This window comes from Sebastes umbrosus, chromosome 13 (assembly GCF_015220745.1).
Source record: "Sebastes umbrosus isolate fSebUmb1 chromosome 13, fSebUmb1.pri, whole genome shotgun sequence".
Lineage (NCBI taxonomy): Eukaryota > Metazoa > Chordata > Actinopteri > Perciformes > Sebastidae > Sebastes > Sebastes umbrosus.
Window position 1 is genome coordinate 9437212 of NC_051281.1, and position 21273 is coordinate 9458484.

General features: G+C 39.6%; 1 protein-coding gene across 2 annotated transcripts in view; it reads right to left on the reverse strand.

The window, feature by feature from the left end:
* The window catches only part of thsd7ba (thrombospondin, type I, domain containing 7Ba), a 225420-nt gene that overhangs the window by 69595 nt on the left and 134552 nt on the right, over nucleotides 1-21273 (reverse strand). For both annotated transcript variants that reach the window (XM_037789632.1, XM_037789633.1), the window contains 5 exons: nucleotides 14961-15152; nucleotides 11541-11772; nucleotides 5346-5461; nucleotides 3603-3735; nucleotides 2054-2157 (listed from right to left, as the gene is read on the reverse strand). In XM_037789632.1, the coding sequence (XP_037645560.1) occupies nucleotides 2054-2157; nucleotides 3603-3735; nucleotides 5346-5461; nucleotides 11541-11772; nucleotides 14961-15152 (777 nt within the window). The remainder of the gene's footprint in view (nucleotides 1-2053; nucleotides 2158-3602; nucleotides 3736-5345; nucleotides 5462-11540; nucleotides 11773-14960; nucleotides 15153-21273) is intronic.

Genomic DNA, 21273 nt, shown 5'->3' on the forward strand with positions numbered 1-21273 from the left:
CACCAAGTGTAAGTGAGCAACGGTGAGAGCAGAAATGCTGGAAGGTTCTCGGGGCGGCACAGAATGCCACTGAAAACTTGACTTGAATCACATCAGTAAATTAGATAGAGCAGCCAGTTTCTGGGATTTATTGGGACATTTGCTCTCCTCTAAACGAGTCTGAAATGATCCAATTAACACTCTGGCTCTTTAACGATTTGGGCCAGTGGCAGTCGTTTTCACAACTACACTCAGGGAAATGCACTTGTTCATGAAGGACAGTAAACAGGAATCTGCACATTCCAGAAAACCCATTCAAACGTTCACAGAGCACAATCAATTAGGTGTGGTGAACACAGGGATGCTACCAATAGTAATGATTATATCATAATACAGCCAACAAACATCAACAACACATCATATTAAGTGAATCACTTAAGAGGAAAATATACCCGGAATGGCATGAAAAACTAAAGTTTTTTTAAGTGTTTTTGGAGTGTCAGTTTTTACCCTGTCACCTAGAAAATTATGTTCCCATACAACTAAACTGCATTCTCAATTACTTCTCGAGGGAAACATAATTTCTCCTGGACTGGTTGCATTTTTTAATAGTTTTAAACATTGTTGTAAATTGAAACAAACAAAACCAAACTACTTTGTTAGGTGTAGTAAAAAAAAAGATCATTGGTTTGGCGTAAAATAACTACGTTTGTTTAGTTAATTTATTAAGCTACAGACGTAAATTAAAATAAGTATACATTGACTTTTTGTTTCACACGGGACACGAACAGCGGCATCCTGGGTGACAGACGTGTGTTTGTTTGACCCATCCACCACCCCGATCTCCTACACGGACTTACGAGGACAATCATTACTAAAAGTATTTGTGATACATCAAAAAAAAAAGTAATCCGCAACAAAATTGTTAGGAGACAGACAAAAAACTGTTCCAGAGTTAAAAGAAGGAAGACTAAACCTCTCAATTATCTTGAATCTGTGCAAATTACCTAAAAAATAGCTAATTATATTCAAATAACAGCAAAACTAGCCAGTATACAAATAACATAGTCAGATACATTATTCAGTACAGACGCTGATATATGACAAACAACTATCAATAGAACAAATTGTGATATCTGTATTAGTGTATCAATATCATTATATTAATATATATTGCAAATCTACAATGTATATATGTATACTGTATACAAAGCATTGACTAAAGCCACACCACAGCATTTACAGCCAGCTAGATTAGTGACTGTATATTACTGTGGGTTGTTATCCAAACAATTCACATTCACCTAGAAAAATGTTGCAAAAGCAACTACAGAATAAATGCACAATAATAAATGCCCGTTCACAAAGGCACGTCCAGTGCACCTTATGTGTTGATATTTTGCACCGAGAGATTTTACATGTGCATTCATCTGTAGAAATGAAAACATTTGTTGGAACATTTGTCTAAATATTTGTATCCATTTGGGGGAAACGAGGTTCACTTAAAACTGTTCACAAGTCACAAGTGACAGTTCATTTAAATTTATTTCTGTGAATTAGGAATAATTTCTGTTTTGGGCTTTTCATTATTAATGGATTGTGTTCTCTGACAGTTTATTTTCATTGTTAATTTGCGACCATAAATCACAGAAAACTCTATTGGAGGAGCACTGTTGTGTGAGCCCAACAAGTTTTAAAACTTTATTGTGTGAGTCCATCCACACACGTCTGTATTTAATGTGTGCGTTGTGTGTAACAAGGCTGATTATTTCTGTCAACCTGCTGCTAATATGCCATCTGACTTGCTGCATTCATTAATAAGAAACCAGCTCTGTGATGAGATCATCAAGACAACAGACTGAAAAGGTTCATCTCGTTACACCCTCTGGACAAATTGCCTCCGTCTTTTATGTTTCCATCACTTGCTTGTTAAAGGAGCAGTTCTGAAAGGGTTATTAGGTCTCATTAAATAAGGGGAGTAAATAGATGGAGGAGCGGAGCTTTAAATGGTGATATCACAGCTGCTGACAAGTGTAGAGGATATAATGGGTCAGGAAAGAAAGAAATCACTTGCCTCGTGTTTCTAAACCAGTTCCACAGGCTTCTGCTGGTCCGGACAACCCACGTCGAACCGAGTCTGGAACCAAACTACAGCTGTGCCACTTGTGTGTCCTCCAGCTGCGTGGAAACACAGAGACAGACAGACTTAGTGTGTTATTGGAGCTTCATTTACACCACAGGCAATTCTGTTCTGTGTTTGATTTATAATTGTTGGTCTGGACCACATGCAGCCAACATGCAACCTCCATATAGGCAGGAACACATATAGTTTGTTATCACTGCTACTGCAATCAAAATAAAAAATAATGTGATTAAATTTGTGTAAGCCAAATTGCTAACTTGATTGGTATTTGGTGAGAACACTGCTGGAAACGTGTCATTGTTATGCTGCTTGAATGTCAACCTCTCCACTGATTATATACTGTGAAATTGCATTTACATTAACAGGTATACAGTAATATATAGGATTATTTGTGGAATGTTGGTAGAAAAAGTTTAAAAGGTAGGTAGAGACTGATGCCCTATTGCTTTTTGTTTGTTTTCCCTATTTTTTCATAACTTTTCAAAATAAAAAAATTACAAACGTTGCACTCCTTATTGTAATGCCAAATTCACACCAGGCAGCGGCAAAATGCGGCTCAGCGCGATAATTACATTTTTCCACAGCCGGGAGGCTTCAAGTGTTTCAGGTGGGATGAAATTCTTTTGACATAGGTCAACATTTAACAGGAGTCACAGGATCGGTTTACTAATTGGCTGCCGGTATTCTCTGGCCGCACTTCGGCACTAAAAAGTTCAACTTTTCCCAACTTTTAGTGTGGCCACACTTCGCCGCAGAATCAAACAGCCGCAGGTTTTCATAAACATTGCACTGAAACTTACCGCATGCCGCACTTTGACGCAACTCTGGTGTGAATTCACCATGAGGTCACAATAAAAAATGGTCTCAACTGTCTTGTGATTAAAGTAAAAAAATAAAATCTGTTCCCTTTAAACAGTCTGACTTCTCTTTATTGGATTTATGCAACATTTACATATTCTAATGTGTTAACTGGATAATACTATTGGTTAGCAACATCAAGATTCTACTGAAAACAGCAGGTTTTCATGAAAAGCTGTTTAGAGATTTGTGCTTCTCACAGGACACCAATTTTTCTTTAATCAAGTAATAGCAGAACTCAAGCATACCTCAATACCATATTGTAAAATTTTATGTGAACTTCAGTATACAGCCAAAACTGCCATGCACTTTGTCCAATTGGCAAAGCTGCTCAGTGTTGTCAGCCTGTCATGTCATACTTTTGTTTAGATTTAGCTTTTTGTCATTGACTAATATGCCAAATACATACGCAATGTTATTTATCTAACTTTGAATAACCCTTGTAACCTCCCGATCTAGCAATAACTATTACAGCTGTCAGTCAATAACTTTGGTATTGGCTGTGACTTCATGTTTAAGAGTTAAACAAACATTTTTATCTGAATGTGCTTTTTTTTGTGCTTTCAGCAGATGCCCGTATCCTTGGATAGGAAAGGAAAATGGTTATGAATGCCGGTTTTACCTATACACGGGACACACAGGAAGTGATTCACAGTCTCTCTCTTCGTACACCGTGTCAGGGCACTCTTGACCTCCATTAGCAGATCTCTGAATGATGGTTCGGTATCGAGACTGTGTGGCGGCAGTTGTATTTTCTGTTGAACATGAAACACAATCTTCACAAAATAAGCTGCGTTCGGTGGCAGATTAGTTGCACAGTTGTATTTAAGTGACTGTTTTTCCAGGAGGAAGAGGAAGTAAAATGATACCGAGACAAACGGCTGACACATAATGTCTGGGACACCAAATAAATAGCGACACACTATCACCGGTGCAGTGTAATATCTGGAAGTTGATCGTATCCTGATTAGCTTGCCCTTGTGGCTGTGATGTCCTCCACTTCACTGCAGTCTGTTTTTCGGACACACCACACTGTAATGGCTTCATTTGGCTCACGCTCCGAGGCTCATTACACAACACTAATTACTAAACATTGAAAATGGTGCAATTAAGAAAGTGATTACATCATCAGCGGGCCCAATGGACTACAGCATATTTACAGAGACGAGAGGCCGGCTCGATTCTTTTAAAAACAATTACACACTTTTTGATTTCCAAGATACTTACAGTACACATATTGAAACCCATTAAAATTCCATTTTCCTCTTGATGTGTCAGCTTAATGTAATGGACAGTTAACACTGTCATTTACACTTAAATGTAATCATTGAATACTCTAGAGACATCATGGGAGAGCACATTTGTACGGCAACAATTTAAATTTTTACTAAGCCTTGGTGGCATTGTAATACTATAGCATATGTGCCTCATGTCTTAGGAGGCTTTCCTCAGACTATGTCTTGATACTGTTACTATATAAAACAATTTAATTAGGTATTGTGCGAAGCTGCAACTAACTATTATTTTCATTTTGGATAAATATGCCAATTATGTTCTCAATTTATCAATCAACCGTTTGTTCTTTAAAACTTTGGAAAATAATCAATTTCCAGAAATGCAATTGAAATTTTTATTTTTATTGCCTGAACAGCAGTCCAAAACCCAAAGATTGTTTTTAGTTTACTTTAATAGAAAACCAGTAACAAACAATTAATAAGTTATCAAAATTGTTGGTCATTGATTTTTTTCTCAATTGACAAATCAATTAACTGGCTAATCATTTTAGCTCTAGTTTAAGGGCAAACAAGGACTTTTTCAAACAAAAATATATATATTTTCTAAATAAGTAATGCTATTAAGGTTAACACTATACATTACTAGTTTTTCCTTACAAAATTGTAGCTATTTTTACAAAACCTCCTGTCACTAGTTAGCGATTAATCCGGTCTCACGGGAACACGGTTAAAAAGCACAACATTACACGGACATTTCGCGTGTCATGAGGAAGCATTTGAGGCTTTTTCAAGTGTCATTCGTACACCACGTGACAAAACTACAACTGTAGTTAGGTTGAGGCAACAAAACCACTTAGTCAGGTTTAGGAAAAACATAATGGTTGGGCTTAAAATAAGTGTGTAATCTAAGTAAAGTACGTACGGCAACAACTTCACATAAGTACGGAAAACATGTCACAAACGAAACCAACGTAACTTACAAAACAAAACACCGGTCTCCAACACCGGTCTCATGGTTAAAAGATGTGTGCTTGTTGTAGCAATAGTTACAGGAGGTTCTCTAAAAGATTGCGGAGCTATTTGACAGGCATTGCTAAATAGAGTTAATAGAAATTCATGAGAAAAGCTACCTTGCATACAGGTTGATGGGCAGGCCGTCCATTCACTGAAGGGTGTCACAATGCAGTCTTTCTTGCAGGGGAGCAAACAGGGTCGGACGGTTCCTGGGCGAGCAGAATCTGAACACCTAAACATGCAGACAAACAGCAGGCTTAAATTCTCTCCATCCCCCAGGCGATGAATGATAAACGTCCTGAGTCTCGCTGTTAACAGGACAGTGCAGTGAAACAACTGCCCTGTCCTTGACATCACACATCTCCCCACAGAAAACATGATTGATTACATATCCCTCTGCCTGCACGCTCAGGAAAAAAAGGTGGATAAGTATAAAAAATTACAGTTTTCTCACATATTCAGTTGCCTCCCAGGGTACAAATATTCCTCTATGAAAAGAAAAAGCTTCTCACCATCCAAGCGCACAATGTGCCTGCATTTTACGGTTAATAATGTTTTGACACTTTTAAAACCCAATTATCTTAAAGCAGCGCAAATAAACATGTTTTATATTAACAATGGATCATATACACTATGTGTAATGTGAAAGGGGTGGCTCGTAGTGACAAACCCACAGAGAACTATCGCCCAGCTCTGCAGTTCATCTCGGCTCTACGAGATGCTTTTATTCCACCCCGCAACTCAACTCTGCTCTCATCAGCCTCCTCCTCAGCCACAGAAGTAATCTCTTTTCAGCTAAAAAGCTCTGACAAACCCACAATATACTAGCAGCCCATCAGCAAACAGCAGACAGACAATGTTAGCAACTGGCTGGTGAAAAAAGGTGAGCGTGTTGCTGAAGCTGAAGAGACAGATATTTGTCTCAGGAGTTGGTGGAGACCAAAAAAGAGCAAAATTAATCCAAATGAATGCTTAAAGGGTTACTTTGGCATTTCTCAACCTGGACCCTATTTTTTAAGTTTTTTGTGTCTAAGTGACTAATGGGGACAACAATATCTGAAATTGGTCCAGTATTGAAGGAGGGCGCTGTAACCGGCAGCCACTAAACGAGCTTTAATGTAATCATTTGGGGCAACCTGGCACCGTAACTTACGTTCACTAAAAGTGTACAAAAACTTGTTTTTGCCACTGACAGGCTCAGATTGTTATTATAAGTGTCTGACAACATTATGGAAAGGACCCTTCTTAACTTTCTGGTTGTTATTGTGTCATGTGACTTGTTGCCGGAAGACAACGGTGGAAACGTGAGTGAGAGTGGAGAGAGGAGTGTCACAGGACACCGGTGAGTACAGAAAGAGTAGCTTAGTGTTATCTAAAAGATTTTAAATGTCACGGATGAATATTTAGATGATTGAGAGAGATGAGACTTCTCCGAGCGAGACACACAGTGACAAACAGACTACATCAAGCGAAAGGTAAGAAAAGCGTTTTATTTCTCTCTGTAACAACCTGAGCCTGTCAGCGGCAAAAACTAGCACTTTTAGTGGACGTAAATTGATTGATGCCAGGTTGCCCTAAGCGATTACATTACAGCCCGTTTAGCGGCTGCCGACCAATTTCAGGTTGATAAATACCGAAGTTACCCTTTAAGTTACTCTATGCAGTCAATTTGTAGTCAAATTCATTGCATCAGGATGAAGCCCTTGAGATGTATAATCTCGTTGTTCCTAAAACAAACACCAATATTGCTGATATTTCTCACAGCATGTTCCCTCTGACAAAATTTTGGCCAAGCTTTATCCTTTTTCCTGAAAAGAGATTTGAGTTCAGAGTTGATCCAAGGTAAATGTCTCCTTAACTTTTGGAAGTCTGCAGGGGACATGTTTATCGACCACCTTTGTGAATTCGGAATAAAAAAATAAGCATCAGGTATTAATTGGAATCTATCCCAATTAACGTGTCTGCTAGATTCGCACATAAATAATTCATTTGCTAACATATATCAAGTTCATTGATAATATATCAATGTTGTGTTTTCAGCATGGGGCGGCTGTGGCTCAGAGGGTAGAGCAGGTTGTCCACCAATCGGAAGGTCGGTGGTTCGATCCCCGGCTGCTCCGGGTCACATGTCGATGTGTCCTTGAGCAAGACACTTAACCCCAAATTGCTCCCGGAGGCATAGCCATCGGTGTGTGAATGAGTATTTAGATTAAATCCTGATGGGCAAAGTTGGCACCTTAGTAGCCTCTGTCATCAGTGTATGAATGTGTGTGTGAATGGGTGAATACTGACATGTAGTGTAAAGCGCTTTGAGTGGTCGGAAGACTAGAAAAGCGCTATATAAGTCCATTTACCATTTACCATTTCAGCTTGTTCCGCTGGCCTCAGGTTACCAAAAATAATGCAGCTTTAAGAATTATATGTTAATAAATAACACGAGTCAATATATAAATGTTTACAGCGCTTGTGTTTGTGGAATGATACATAATACATGGAATTACTACCAAATGTGTTATTGCGACCGTGTGGCTAAAAGCAGGAGGAAACCAGGTGAGTGCATATATCTCTCCATATACATGTAGAGAGCAGAGGAGTCTTTTTGTTGCCGCCACCAAGGAGACAGAATGTTCTAGGAGGAAAAATCAATCAAAGTCCACAGCGTGGCTGCTAATTAAACCTGAGAAAAGTGAGGATATGCAAACTGTTTACCAATGAATCATTCCTGCCACGCCAAGGACACCATTACCAGTTTTTAAAGAGCGCATCGCCGGCTTTTACCAATTTCTTTATCTTCAGATAAAAAAATAATCACGTATCCCCTCTGTATTTAGCCGGCTACATATCTTGTGTAACATTTCTCTGTCATGAGGCCGTCGGCTGTGTTGTATTTTGCGTGTTGTGCAACCTTGAAGTGGTGCTGATTAAAAGCAGCTATGTAAAATCAAATAAGTCATGAGCTTTGATGTCTTCATCAACAAGCAGCCAACCCCCACCCAAACTGCAACACACAAACACACACACACACACACACACACACACACACACACAGAGAAATCCCAATTTCATTTCATAGTGAGTGACTTCCTTTGCCTGACAACCAGATCCAGGTCTCAGTAGAGATCCAGCATGGTGCCACATCCTACCGACTGCAGAAAGCCAGCACGCACAGAAATGAGATCAAAGTATGCCAAAGCATAAGGAGGCAAGATACATAAAACCCCATCCTTCCCCAGCTTTATCTCTACCTCTTCTCTCTCCCTCTTTGCAGTGATGCATGCCAGAGGGCACGGCAACGCAGCGGAGCAGCTGGGGGAATATTGTGTAGTACGCCCAGAAGGAGGGAATCAGACTTACAGCCAAGGCTGTGGTGCTCAACTGTGTTGGGAACATTAAATGTCTCTCACACATGTTGATTATTGTAATTGCAATCAAATACCCAAGTCAAAATGTTCATATAATACCAAGTTAGCTCAATTTAAATTTGAGTTCATACTAATATGGAGAAGTGAGGAACATCAGATGAAAATAAAACATATTTTCAAAGTCATTGTTAGAACTGTAATGGTATTATTAAGTACTCATATCGGAGCATCCCTACTTTTAAGTTTAATGGGTGTTGTTTTTAGCATTTACAATTTTCAGCATTATGAAAAAAGATCATTTTCGTTCACATATATAATATAAAAAAGTTAGAGTTACTACCACTGCTTTAGTTTGTTATTTTATCTTCAATATGTGAGAAAGGGGAGCGGATATTAAACTGAAAATCAATCTAATGTGAGGGCTCAGGGCTCTGTACTAATACCAAGAAAGACCCACTAACCTATCATTGAGCCAGTGTGCACCATGGAGATTATTGCTAAGCACGAAATGCTTAAATGTTTGCTGACTCAAGTGACCCTCCTCAAGTACAACATCAAATATATTCAGGGGGCATCTGCTCCTTCAGATGGGAGCGATTTCTAAGATAAACAAAGGTTGAAGCAACGGAAATGGCAGAGTCTCAACTCTCCTATCTCCCCATATTTGGAGGTTTCAGTCCAAGAAAGATGTTACCACAGTGTATCTGTCTTCTGGATATTAATCTAAAGATGTTCTACATAGACACAGTCAAACCCTGATCCTGTCTTACACACTGCACATTATGGAGAGACAGCAGAGAGGCCGCAGTAACTTGTTACTGACAGTCACAATCAGCTGAATAGCATGTGTTAGGTGCTGTTCCATTAGATGAACACTCTGCAGTTATATATGAATAGCAAAGAAGTGATTGACTTCGCAGCATACTGTACAGGCGAGATCTGTCGGTGGAGCAGAAATGACAGCTTTCATTAAAGCCTCTGTTGTGGGAGACGGGACGTTCATAAGAAAAAAGCCTCTCCATAATCCACTTTATGGCCCTGTCAATAATATATCGCGCTGAAGAAGGGCAAACTTTGTGAATTATTTATAAATCTATCTTCCTGGTGTGGGCTATAACATCATTACAGTGACAGCACAAAAGCCCTTAGCAGTGTTTGATATTGTATTGCTGAAAGAGGAGCAGATAATGGTGGAGCATAAGCAAAATGAATCTCAGGTTCACAAAAAAAAATCCTGAACACAGGCAGAAAGCACAAAAGAAGAGCTCAGTGTACAAACCTCTGGGGATATAATTTCACAGTGCATCAAGTCCTCTGGGTCATTTGTCAGTAAGTAAAAGCATACACAATATATCTTCAAGTAAAATACTTTTGGGATCTTTAATCATAAGCGATTTTCTCTGTAAGAGAAACATGATCACCTCTCAACTCCTCACGCATTTTACAAAGCTGTTTTACTCCTCGCTTATAATTTACCATTCGTTTCTCTCGGGACACTTTTCTAGCATCTAAAACTATAAGTAAAGTAGCAGCGTCAGATAGGGAGATAAGAAGAAAATATTCTGTTACAGAGCGCCATTCTTATACTGGCATAATGACTCAAGAATAGAAGTTTAGTCCCCACATTTAACACATAGTTCTTGCAATTAACTATATCCAGAGTAAGTAAAACACTGATTGTTAGTGGAATAAAACAACATATTCACTTATTTTCTTTATGACCACATGTTGTATCACTTGAGTGAAAACAAACCTGATGTCAATGTATACTATTGTAGGTCTGGTTTTCAAAAGCTGGCAAGAAAAACTCAAGTGTTGGAAACAACATATGAGTACATCTGGCTCAACACCATCCAAAGGTAAACAGGAGAAGGGAATTTATTGATAACCCTGACCCTATTGATTCGACCCCAGCAGACTGAAAAACATGCTGGCAACAACATCCCCAACTCATTAAACTGTAAAGACACACTGCTGCCCTTAAAATAATGTATCATTTATGATACAGACAGTCTTAACATGTATATATACGCAAAAAAAAAGTTATAATATTATAGAATTGAAGACATTAAGTCCCACCCACACCGGAGGGGAAAACAATTGATCGCTCTCCATTGACTTTGTATTGTATGAAGGTTCCTCCCTGTCACTACGTCTGTTAGCAAACAACAGACAGATGCCTAAAAGCTGCTGTGTGGTAGGATGCACTACCAACAGGGTAAAACACCCAGAACTAAGATTTTATAAGCTGCCGGACCGAAAAACCGAGGACACAGGCAACAAGATGTGAGGAATCAGCAGGAAGAATGGGAAAACAGTGGGATCCTGACATTCAGTATGCCTAGAGTTACATGAGCAGCAAGCATTTTGTCCAAATGTCAGTTTGGGCTAACTATATCTCTCTGTAAGTTAAGCTAAAGCATTTTGACAATATGCAACTTGTGGAATGTGAATAAATCAGAAAGCTATGCTGTATTATGCTTGCAAGTGCCTTAGCCAACTACAGTAACGGCAGGGACACACCATATAAACGCCCAAGGCTGTGTTGTAGGGAGTGTTGTAGAAAATGCAGTGACTTGCAGGGCTACATGAATGGATAATGTACCTGGTTTTAATTGTGGATTATTACTATCTACAAATGAGCACATGCTTCCTAACCTTTTTCTGTCTAAAATAAATATAAATGGAATTTATAATGAAATAAAATGGCCATTATGAAAGGAAAACTCAATGTAGTGCTAATATAATCCTTTGACAAATCTAACATTTTTAGCTAGCGACAGGCATTTTGTTAACGTTTCAGCCCTTGGTTGCTTATTATGGTGCCGATTGTTTCCCGTCCGGTTGGCGTGGTTTTCAGAGTATGAGACGCTGCGCTCTGTCTCTGTTGCATTGCCACCTTGCTTTGTATAAACAGATGCCTAAGAGTTGCTTATTGAGAGAGCGTACCTTTTACTTGTGACAGGTCCAACGTTCATCTTCATGCAGTTTACTTTGCGGATCTGAACGCCCATGGCACATGTAGCGGTCCCATTCAACAAGCTGGTCTCATTGAGATCCATGACGGTTTCCTCAATACAGGGACCCCAGGCTGAGGCCTCCCAGTAGAACATCATACAAGGGTGGTCGTTACAGACTCTCCACTCCTCCAAGGCCGGAGCTGCCGGACACTCCTTGCCTCCTGGCCACCAACACACAGGAAAAAAACAGAGTCAAAGACATGAAGACTGCTGTATGATTCTACAACTGAAAAAAAACTGAGTAGACACAGGGTAGACAGGGTAGTACATGTCATCTGCACAGAATCTAAAATACATTTTCACCTAAAGTAACAAGCTGTGGTTAGCTGCTGGAAGTCAAATGCTAATATTACCATTGACCCGCCGGCTGCTTAGAGACAAAACAAATGTTTGTTTTGGTTACCTGAGCAGACACTTTACAAGTTACAACAAGTTTGAATTATAAATGAAAAGTCACAGTGAGACCACTGTAACAGAATTCACAGGTTAATTGAAACACCGCCCTCGGCCACACCACAACAATCTCCTCCAGTCCTCGCTGCCTGGATCCTGGTTGTCATATATCTGGTCATTATCTGGACACACACAGTACAGTTCAACATATTCAACCTCAAGGACACCGTGCAACACTACAGCAAGAAATTTGTGGAAACATCTATGTATTCGCCAAGATGTTGCTGTGCAGTAGGCTCAGGTTACAACATGAAAAAATAATATCACAGCGCAACATTAATATGACTTTTTATGTGACTTATTTCCTCTATTTGCAGACACCACCAGTTCAATGTGATCATGCTGAGGCAAACGCTCACATGTAGAGAGAATATAAGTAACAAATATAAATAAATAAATGGCCATATTATCACTATGGAAATTAAGATTTTTAAGATTTTTTTAATACAGTGCCATCTTTCAATTTCATGCAACAACAGCCTGGTTGTGTTTGGCTATTTTTCCAATTCTGTGTTTTGTCTGTGTATTTTTAATCCTACTGTACCATTTTCAGATCTGTGTCTTTATGTATTGTGCACATTTTTGAATGAAAAAATGTTAAGTTTATATCGTTTCATTTTCAAATCAAATAAAGCTCTCTTCTTCCGAAAATTTCAATAACTAGAAACAACACACACACAAACTCATACACAGGTAAACATACAGTACGTTCTCATTTCCAGGGCGTAAAATACAGACGCTTAAGTGACGCCAAGGGATCTGACAAACCCTCTGTCACATAGACGGATATGCAAATGCATGCACAAACACCACACATCCACATTACGGGATGTGCTGAGATTGAACAATACTGGGACTACACGGGTCAGGATGTGTTCAATCTACATGGAGGTAAAACAAGGGATAGTTCACTTGAAGTAGGATCATACACTAGGTGTCATCTGGAGAGTTAAAGCGAACTGTGACTCACAGAGGGGCCAGGATGAGTTTGTCACTGAACCACAACTACATAAACACATGCACCTTCCAGTCCGTTTTGCATTCTCCAGCTCTTCCTTACTGTCTCACAACATGCAGGCATATGAACACAATTACAGTGCACACACACACCTCCTCTGCCAGCAAGCAGATAGCCAGCAACATGATAATAAACAACACAGTGTGCAACCTGACTTAAGCTGTGAGATTCTTTCATCAGCTGTTAGAGCAGATATGCGTTTGGTTATAGGGATTAATGGGTAGTAGCTGGCTGCCAAGACTCTGTCTGACTGGGAAACACAACACTTGGAGTACGCAGAAAAACGCTGGCCAGAGAAAGAGCCCTTGATAATGGATGGTCAACTCAAACCTCAAATGTTTCTGGGATGAAAAATGTCTAAATAACACTCTGAAATCTACAGAAATAGCAGCTAAAGGAATCCCACAGTGTTTGTGAAAGCACTACGATAAAGACTTTGGCTCAATCAAGTTTAGTTTGTCTGTGGGTTTCTCAGTGATGACTCCCAGTGACAATATTAACGTGATATATCCTGCAATGTATTTACTGTACCACAGCAGATTAAAGGAGTAAATATATTGTAAATAAAAAAGAGTACTCCAATGATTTAGCACTGCACTCCTGCCAAAATCTGGCACCTACGTTACCCATAATGCAACTCCACCAAAGGCAGTTCAGTTGGAGATTCAGGTGTGTTATGCTATTAACGGCTAATGTACTGTAGCCTCGAGCTACATCATTTGGTGCAATTTATCAGATTTTGTGCAGCTCCCTATGGAGACACAAAAGGCTTTCTCCAACTTGTTCACACATACAGTATAGTAGTACTCCCCAAGACCTGTAAATAGACTTTGATGGGTAAAATCGATGGAGCGCCTCTTAAATTACTTCAGACCTGTTTTGTACGTTTTTCAGAAATCAGTAACAATGTCACTATTGTACTGTAAATATTTAATGTACACCTTAGAATTACAAAATTACACTTACAGCAATTTCTTTATGTCCTCCCTAACCTCTTGTCGTCTTCCCTTGTATATACATTTCTGTATTAGTACTGCTTAGTATTTACCCTGTATGACATTAACACAATTACACACTTAATGACAGCTAAAATCTAAAGTATTTGCAGCAATACCACCTTCAAAAAGTCCCATTAATGAAAAATCAGAGGAAACTAAAACGTCACAGTTTAGACCAGCGGTGGAAGAAGTACTCAATATTTTACTTAAGTAAAAGTAGCAATACTATAATATAAAAAACCCTGCTACAAGTAAAGTCCTGCATTCACAAACTTACTTAAGTACTAAAGTAGTGTATAAAGTATTGGCATTAAAATATAATTAAAGTACCAAAAGTAAAGGTACTCATTAAGCAGAATGACCTGTTTCAGAATTATATATATATATATATATATATATGTTATTATTGGATTATTATTATTGATGCATTAATGTGATCATCACTTATATGTTGCAGCTGGTAAAGGTGGAGCTAATGTTAATTACTTTATATGCTGTTGGGTAACTAAATCCATGATAATACATACTTTTATTATTTATTTATTTATTTTATTATTTATTATCTGAATCTGCAAAGTAACTAACTTTTCCAAATAAATGTAGTGGAGTAAAAAGTACATTATTGGCTTCCAAGATGTAATGGGGTAGAAGTATAAAGCAGCATAACTCAGGTAAAGTACAAGTACCTCAAAATTGTATTTAAGTGCAGTACTTGAGTAAATGTACTTAGTTACATTCCACCACTGGTTGTGACATTTTGTTTGACTGAAAACTGATATCTGGGAAGTTCTGCACACAACAATAAACATAGCAAATAAACCCGATTCATAAACACCAAGTGGGAAAGGCTTCAAAGAAGTCAGAGGGAACGTTGCCTTACCTTTCCCTGGGATGGCCAACACAGTGCGAGTTCGGCTCTGTCGACCCTCTGCTGTCTTGGTGGCACAGCTGTGAGAGCAGGGTGACCAGGAAGACCAGGAGCCAACCACACAGTCTGCAGGACAGGCCACCTCGCAGGCCACTTCTGTGGATGGGGGGTCGTCTACGCAGTGGGCGACGGGCACTTCGTCCCCTGAGGAAGGCAAGTTGAGATAAGGCCTATTACACTTCATGTGCTTCGACCTGACCAGACAGAAATCAGGTAAGGCACAGAGAAAGTAGAACATTATAACAGGCATTAATATGCATCTGGGTCGATGTGAATGCACCTAAGATGGATTGATTGTGATCCAAATAAACAAACAGGCAAACGGGTTTTCATTCTGATCACATCGAAGGAAAGTGTAAATGCAGTTCACATAGAGTACACTTTGACGTGCTCTGCTTGTCTTGGGTTTCAGCTGTTTACCATTTTCTGTCAGGGCGGAGAGGGATGTGTGGTCCTGATGAGGTGTGCAATTGTGACATGGAAATAGATCATGATGGAATCGTATTGTTGACACTGTTGACGCATGCTAATGCAAAGTGTAAACATAATCAGGCTTAATCTGGATACAATCTGAATATGCTAATGCATGGTAATGCAGCTGTATAAGCGGCTTATGTCATTGTAAATAGTAACAAGTATAAGAATTGGTTATTACAATTTGTAGTGATGATGATGGGTTTTTTAAAATCAAAAAATAATCCTAAATTCAAAATGTTCTTGATCCTTTGGGGGAAACAAATTTCCTTTCATTCACACCAAAAGGTGCTCAATATGGAATTCAGAGCACATCTGTTGTCTCAGCACTGCTTTCAACATGGCGGCGGTTGAGCCGATGTTAACAGCACGAACAGTGCAAACAACGGCTACAGTGCTGACAGAGCTAACAGTGTTAACCTGGGGGGGGGGGGGGAACCGGAGGTTGGGTGCTACGATTTTGCAACGATGTCGTGGGTTGGGATGGTGTTGAATGTAGGCTATGAGCGCAGTGCAGAGCGGCGGCCATTAGCTAGCCAGAGGGACACAACAGAGAGACTCCTGTGCACTAAAATGCATGCATGGTGGGCCTGGATGCGATATTACGAATCCTACTATTGCAAAGGCATGACCTGCCCTACTCTGCCTCTGATTGGCTTACCGTGATATTCTTACCCTAACACTAACCAATCTTGCTCCTCATGCCTAAACCAATCCAACCAACGAAGGCAGTGAGTACTAGCCGATCAGAGGCAGAGTAGGGCGGGCCATGTCTTTGCTATAGCAGGATTTTTAAATCAGCGGCCCGGCTACGTAAACAAAGCACAGATAAACTTGGATTACAACACACAGAGAGGGAGAGACTTCATTCTCTGCTCAGGATGCCATTACTCCACTATATCTTTAGGATGCAAACAGCTGTTTGCTGCTATACTAATGCTCTGAATTCAAAGTATAGAACCTTTAAGTGGGCATCCTTAAGTGTTAGACAAAGTCTGTCCAACACGGAAAAACGTTCATTTAATCTAAAGGAAATTATAAGGCCATCCAATTGGTATTCTGAGCTAGTTTTAAAAGCTATCCTTCAGCCTTCATCTTGCAGTTATGTTATGAAATATTTATCACAGCTCGCAGTTAACTCTTCTTTCAGGAGTGCAACAGCTACAGGAAAGACTGAGCCTTTTCTCTCTGCTGTACTTCCATGATAATGATTCTTTTTATGGGATTAAACACTGAAATTAGAGGAAAATATTCTCACATGAATGTTAATGACTGAATAATACCCTTGGTAAAATAAAATACAATTACAAAAAACAACCCCTTGTACCCTTTGTATTTTGTGTTGGGCCCTGCCCAGAGTTAGCAGACTGCCGTTGATTTCTCAAAAGTCTCTCCGTCCAAGAGGGAGAGAGAGATCAATTTCAGAAACAGGGATGCCATCCTGATGTCAAAACAATGCCAGCAGCAGCCAAAGCATTGTTTTGGGATATACGCTCACACACAGCAGTAGGCCATCATTAACTTGGCTGAACTCTGCCACTACATCATGGGATATGGTTTAACAATAACAACCCCAGGGCAGATTTGTCATCAATTTGTCTTTTTTTTTTCCCTCCCCCGAGCGAATACCCTTGATGCAGAGGAGGGCAGTGGAGAGAGCAAAGGTAGGTATCGCCTCATCAGATAGATGTGAAAGACTCCCTTGGGGGGTTTGAAAACCTTTCGCCCATTAAGTTAAAGCGTCAGAGATCTCCAGCCATCAAAGTAACTGGTGTGTATACAGCAGGAGACGTTACTCTGCTGGAAGATATGGTTAAATCCCGCAGGCTATAGGATGCTTTAGTCCTTTTATTAGTGAGGATACAAGTGGACATACAATGGAGGATTCTGCAGTTAACAAACAAAACTCTCAAGCATTTGGTGGAAGTGATTTTCACCGTCAGCAAAGAAGCGCATGGGTTGATAATGGAGTTAGTATTATAAAGTACAAATTACATTTAAGACTGGGCGACCAGGAAAAACCTTTACAATTATATATCTCCAACTAAAGCAACCGAGCAAAGATCTGGAAGCTGCTGCTGCTCTTGATTAGGACTTGTGCTGATTGTACTTTGAATAATTGTTTTGAACTGGCGGTGAGATTTTAAGCTGTGGGAAATATATTGTCTTGGCTCACCATGGCTTCCACCCAGGTAATTATTCCAGGCGTCTGTGCTTTATATAAGTGAGCATAAAATGAAACACAGTAAGCACCATAGATTCTGTAAATCAACCTCTCTGACCCACATTCAGAGGGGCGGACACTGAGCACTCTATCTTTACCATCTATATAGTTTCCGTGTAACTGTTGTGGAGATAAGAGACCTATTTTGTACTTGGAGTGTGAAAATGGACAATAAGATACAGAAAGACTTTCAATGGGAACTGTCAAGTAGAAAGTTTTATCTATAGTTAAGGATGTATTACTTGTATCACTTTTACAGGAATAGCTGGAGAATATTGTCAAAAGTTTGCCAAGTACACTGAAACCAAACCTATTATTTTCAGGTAGAGGCCGTCACAAAATAGTCATAGCTTTAACCACATGTTACGCAAATGTGACAAAACAATATTTATACTGTAGCGCTCATTCAACAATGACACTGCACTTTGAAAATCCCTGCAAAAGTAGAGTTTGTAAAGGTAGCATTTCCTTTTGTTTTCAGCATTACACATTAAAACGGTCAAATCAATGCCATTCAATAAAAGTGTATGGTGGCCTTGAGATGCAAAGCACAACACCACAGGACAGAACAGGAAACACAATAACCTTTTCATAAAATCCATGACCAAAGAGCAGGAATCTAAATAACATACGAGCAAAACACAAAGCAAATTAGCATTTATAAATCAGAAACCACAAACACTTCACTTTAAAACACAATGACATTTCAGTCAATGGCATACCCAATGCTATGCAAATTTGTGCTTTGTACATAATGGCTAAATTATCTGTAACTTCAGGAAACATCAAAACGTATTATTTCAAAGCTATAAGATAAAAGATTAATATTGCTATTGTCCACCCAGTATTCACTACATGCAAATGTAATTTCCATTTCAATTGTTTGTATTAATACTGTGCAAACAGTAGAAAATAATACCATGATTGGCTAGTTCTCTTTCACCCACTTGGGAACACATGGTCAGTCATTACCTGCTACAAACTGATAAAAGGCTTTATAGTTTCACAAAAATGCATTGCCAGAAGAAGAACAGACGCCAGCCAAAACATCACATAATAGTGCACAAACTGGTGTGATCGTGGCTGTCAGAACACAAACAGACCCTATATGTTCAGTTAACCCTATAGTTATCTTTATTAAAGCAAACAGAATTACCAACTCACGGTTTTATGCCTCCGCCAACCAGTCATGTTGCAGTTTACATTGATGTTAGTCCAAAATGTCATCACTTCATCATTTTATCCCATCAGACATTTGTGTGAAACAAGCCCCCAGGAAGTACGCCGGGTTGCCAAACGGCGGTCCTATAACTTCCGTGTCCGCCACGTGATGCCATTGGACCTAAAAATACTTTTTTCCCATTGACTTACATTGGGAAAGAGACGTCTGTATCTCAGTAGACAATTTCTTTTGAGGTAAATCAACTTCCCGGTACGAACACTTGAATAGCCCTTATTTAACCATCGGGTCCTAAAAGTTGTAAAATGCACTAATAGCTGAATTCAGAATCATTTCCTTTCCTCCGTTCATGTGAATAAGACCCAATAAGACCATGGCTGGAGCGAGGGATGGGAGGCAGAGTTAAAGGAAACGCTACTGCTCTATGGGCCCAGTGGATGCGGAAGATCACCGGATGATGCGGGTACTTTATCACTTGGTAGTCGAGCCATTTTGGCTTCATGCGCCACTGAGCAACGCTCATCGAAATGAACAGGAGCCCGCCTCTAACGCTGTGCCCAGTTCTCTTTATACACCCATGGTGTGGATTTGTCATAATTAACATATGAATTCTTGAGTTATGGCCAAAAACGTGTTTTGTTAGGTCACAGTGACCTTGACCTTTGACCACCAAAAACAAATCAGTTCATCCTTGAGTCCAAATGGACATTTGTGCCAAATTTTAAGGAATTCCCTCAAGGAGTTCCTGAGATATTCTCAACAAAGGGACGGATGGAAGGACAATCAGAAAACAGCATGCCTCCGGCTATGATACATTTACAATTACAACCTTCGGTTATACAACATATACAGAAGAATATGCAAGCATGCAAGTTCATGAAAAAGATAGCAGGTTTTGTTGTGCTCTAGGCTTACTTTCAGAATTGTTTAGAAGTATTATTTCCAACAGTAGAAAATCAGTAATTATTAAACAATTGTTCTGCTTGAAAACCACAGAGGACTAATGAATATGTTAGCAAACAAAGCTAACAAAAGACTCACAAAGCTTTGCCTGGAAACACTGCCTAAAGAAAAATTGTATGATAACATATACACAACTTATGTATGTGTGCATATGTGTGAGTGTGTATGAGTGAGACTACATGTGTGGGGGGGAGACTCTGCAAATAGATGGCTGCCCTAGGGGTCCTTTTGCATTATTAATACAGGGATCTGTAGTTGGGGCTCTTACTCAGATATAATACCACTGCCTCCTGCATGCAATTTCAACATGATTTCTATTCTGCTCGCCCACCGACCAATTAATCTTCTTCATTGTTATTATTCAGGTAGATGTAGAAAAAAAAAGTGAGAAGTCCTCGCCTTTGCTTAAAAGTTAATAATCACATCCACTGCGCAGGCAGCTTTTAAGACAAAGCTGGCGAGCAAAAGCAACAAGGCAAATTGGACAAAATTACTGTGAACATCAAAGTGGGCTCTGACAAACTAGCCTGGGTCACTAATTAATGTGTTCGCTGTACTGGGCTGTCAATCATGCAACTTTCGAATTTCATTATTAGTGACAGTCTCACAGCAAACTTTAGAGCTGCTTCCTGAGTTCATCATCGCCTGAATATTGTCGACCAGTCGAGGAGAGTTCAGCTCAGGCTGATGGTAACCATACTGCTGAGTTATTGTTGTCGGGTTAAGAAATGTCGGAGCTTCAGTAGGTTTTGGGAAGGTTAGCCAACTCATGCATCCATGTCAGCTGTCAATCACTGATTCACCAGGTATGTGAGTCAGCGTGCCCTGTGGTTGGCAGTTAGTTCGGGGAAATGGGACTGACTACTCTTGTGTGAATGGTTGCTGTGCAGAGAGTGGGAGCTGTGGGAGCTGTCAAAACAACTTTACCTAGCCTGGAGCAAAATGCCAGTGGGTTCGGCTAACACAGCACTTTTTTTTACTTTGCTGTAGTTTACAGTCCAATAAAGTGATAGTGGAATACAGTAAGCGGCCATTAGCCTCCCTGTGTGAGATACCATATTATTTTAACTCAGTTTGCAACAATTGTAGAATCACCTTCCAGCTCAAAACTGCATGTAAGGCAACTCCTTATACACGGACCTAACATAACACATTTTTGTGCTTTGTGAATTGTGCTTTTCAAAGGTGCAGATAACGTGGTTTAAAATTTGAAAGCTTTAGTCTCTGCACGACTGCCACATGATGAGACAGGAGGGGTCGTCTTAATTGGATATAACAACTCTCTTGGCTGTCACCATAAGACCTGCATCACGTCAGTTATAACCCAATCAAGTTAACAGACAAATAAAACGATGCCATGTGAGAACATTGACAGTATCCCCGTAGAGTAAGGAGCTATATCAGGTTGTTGTAAAAGTCAATAT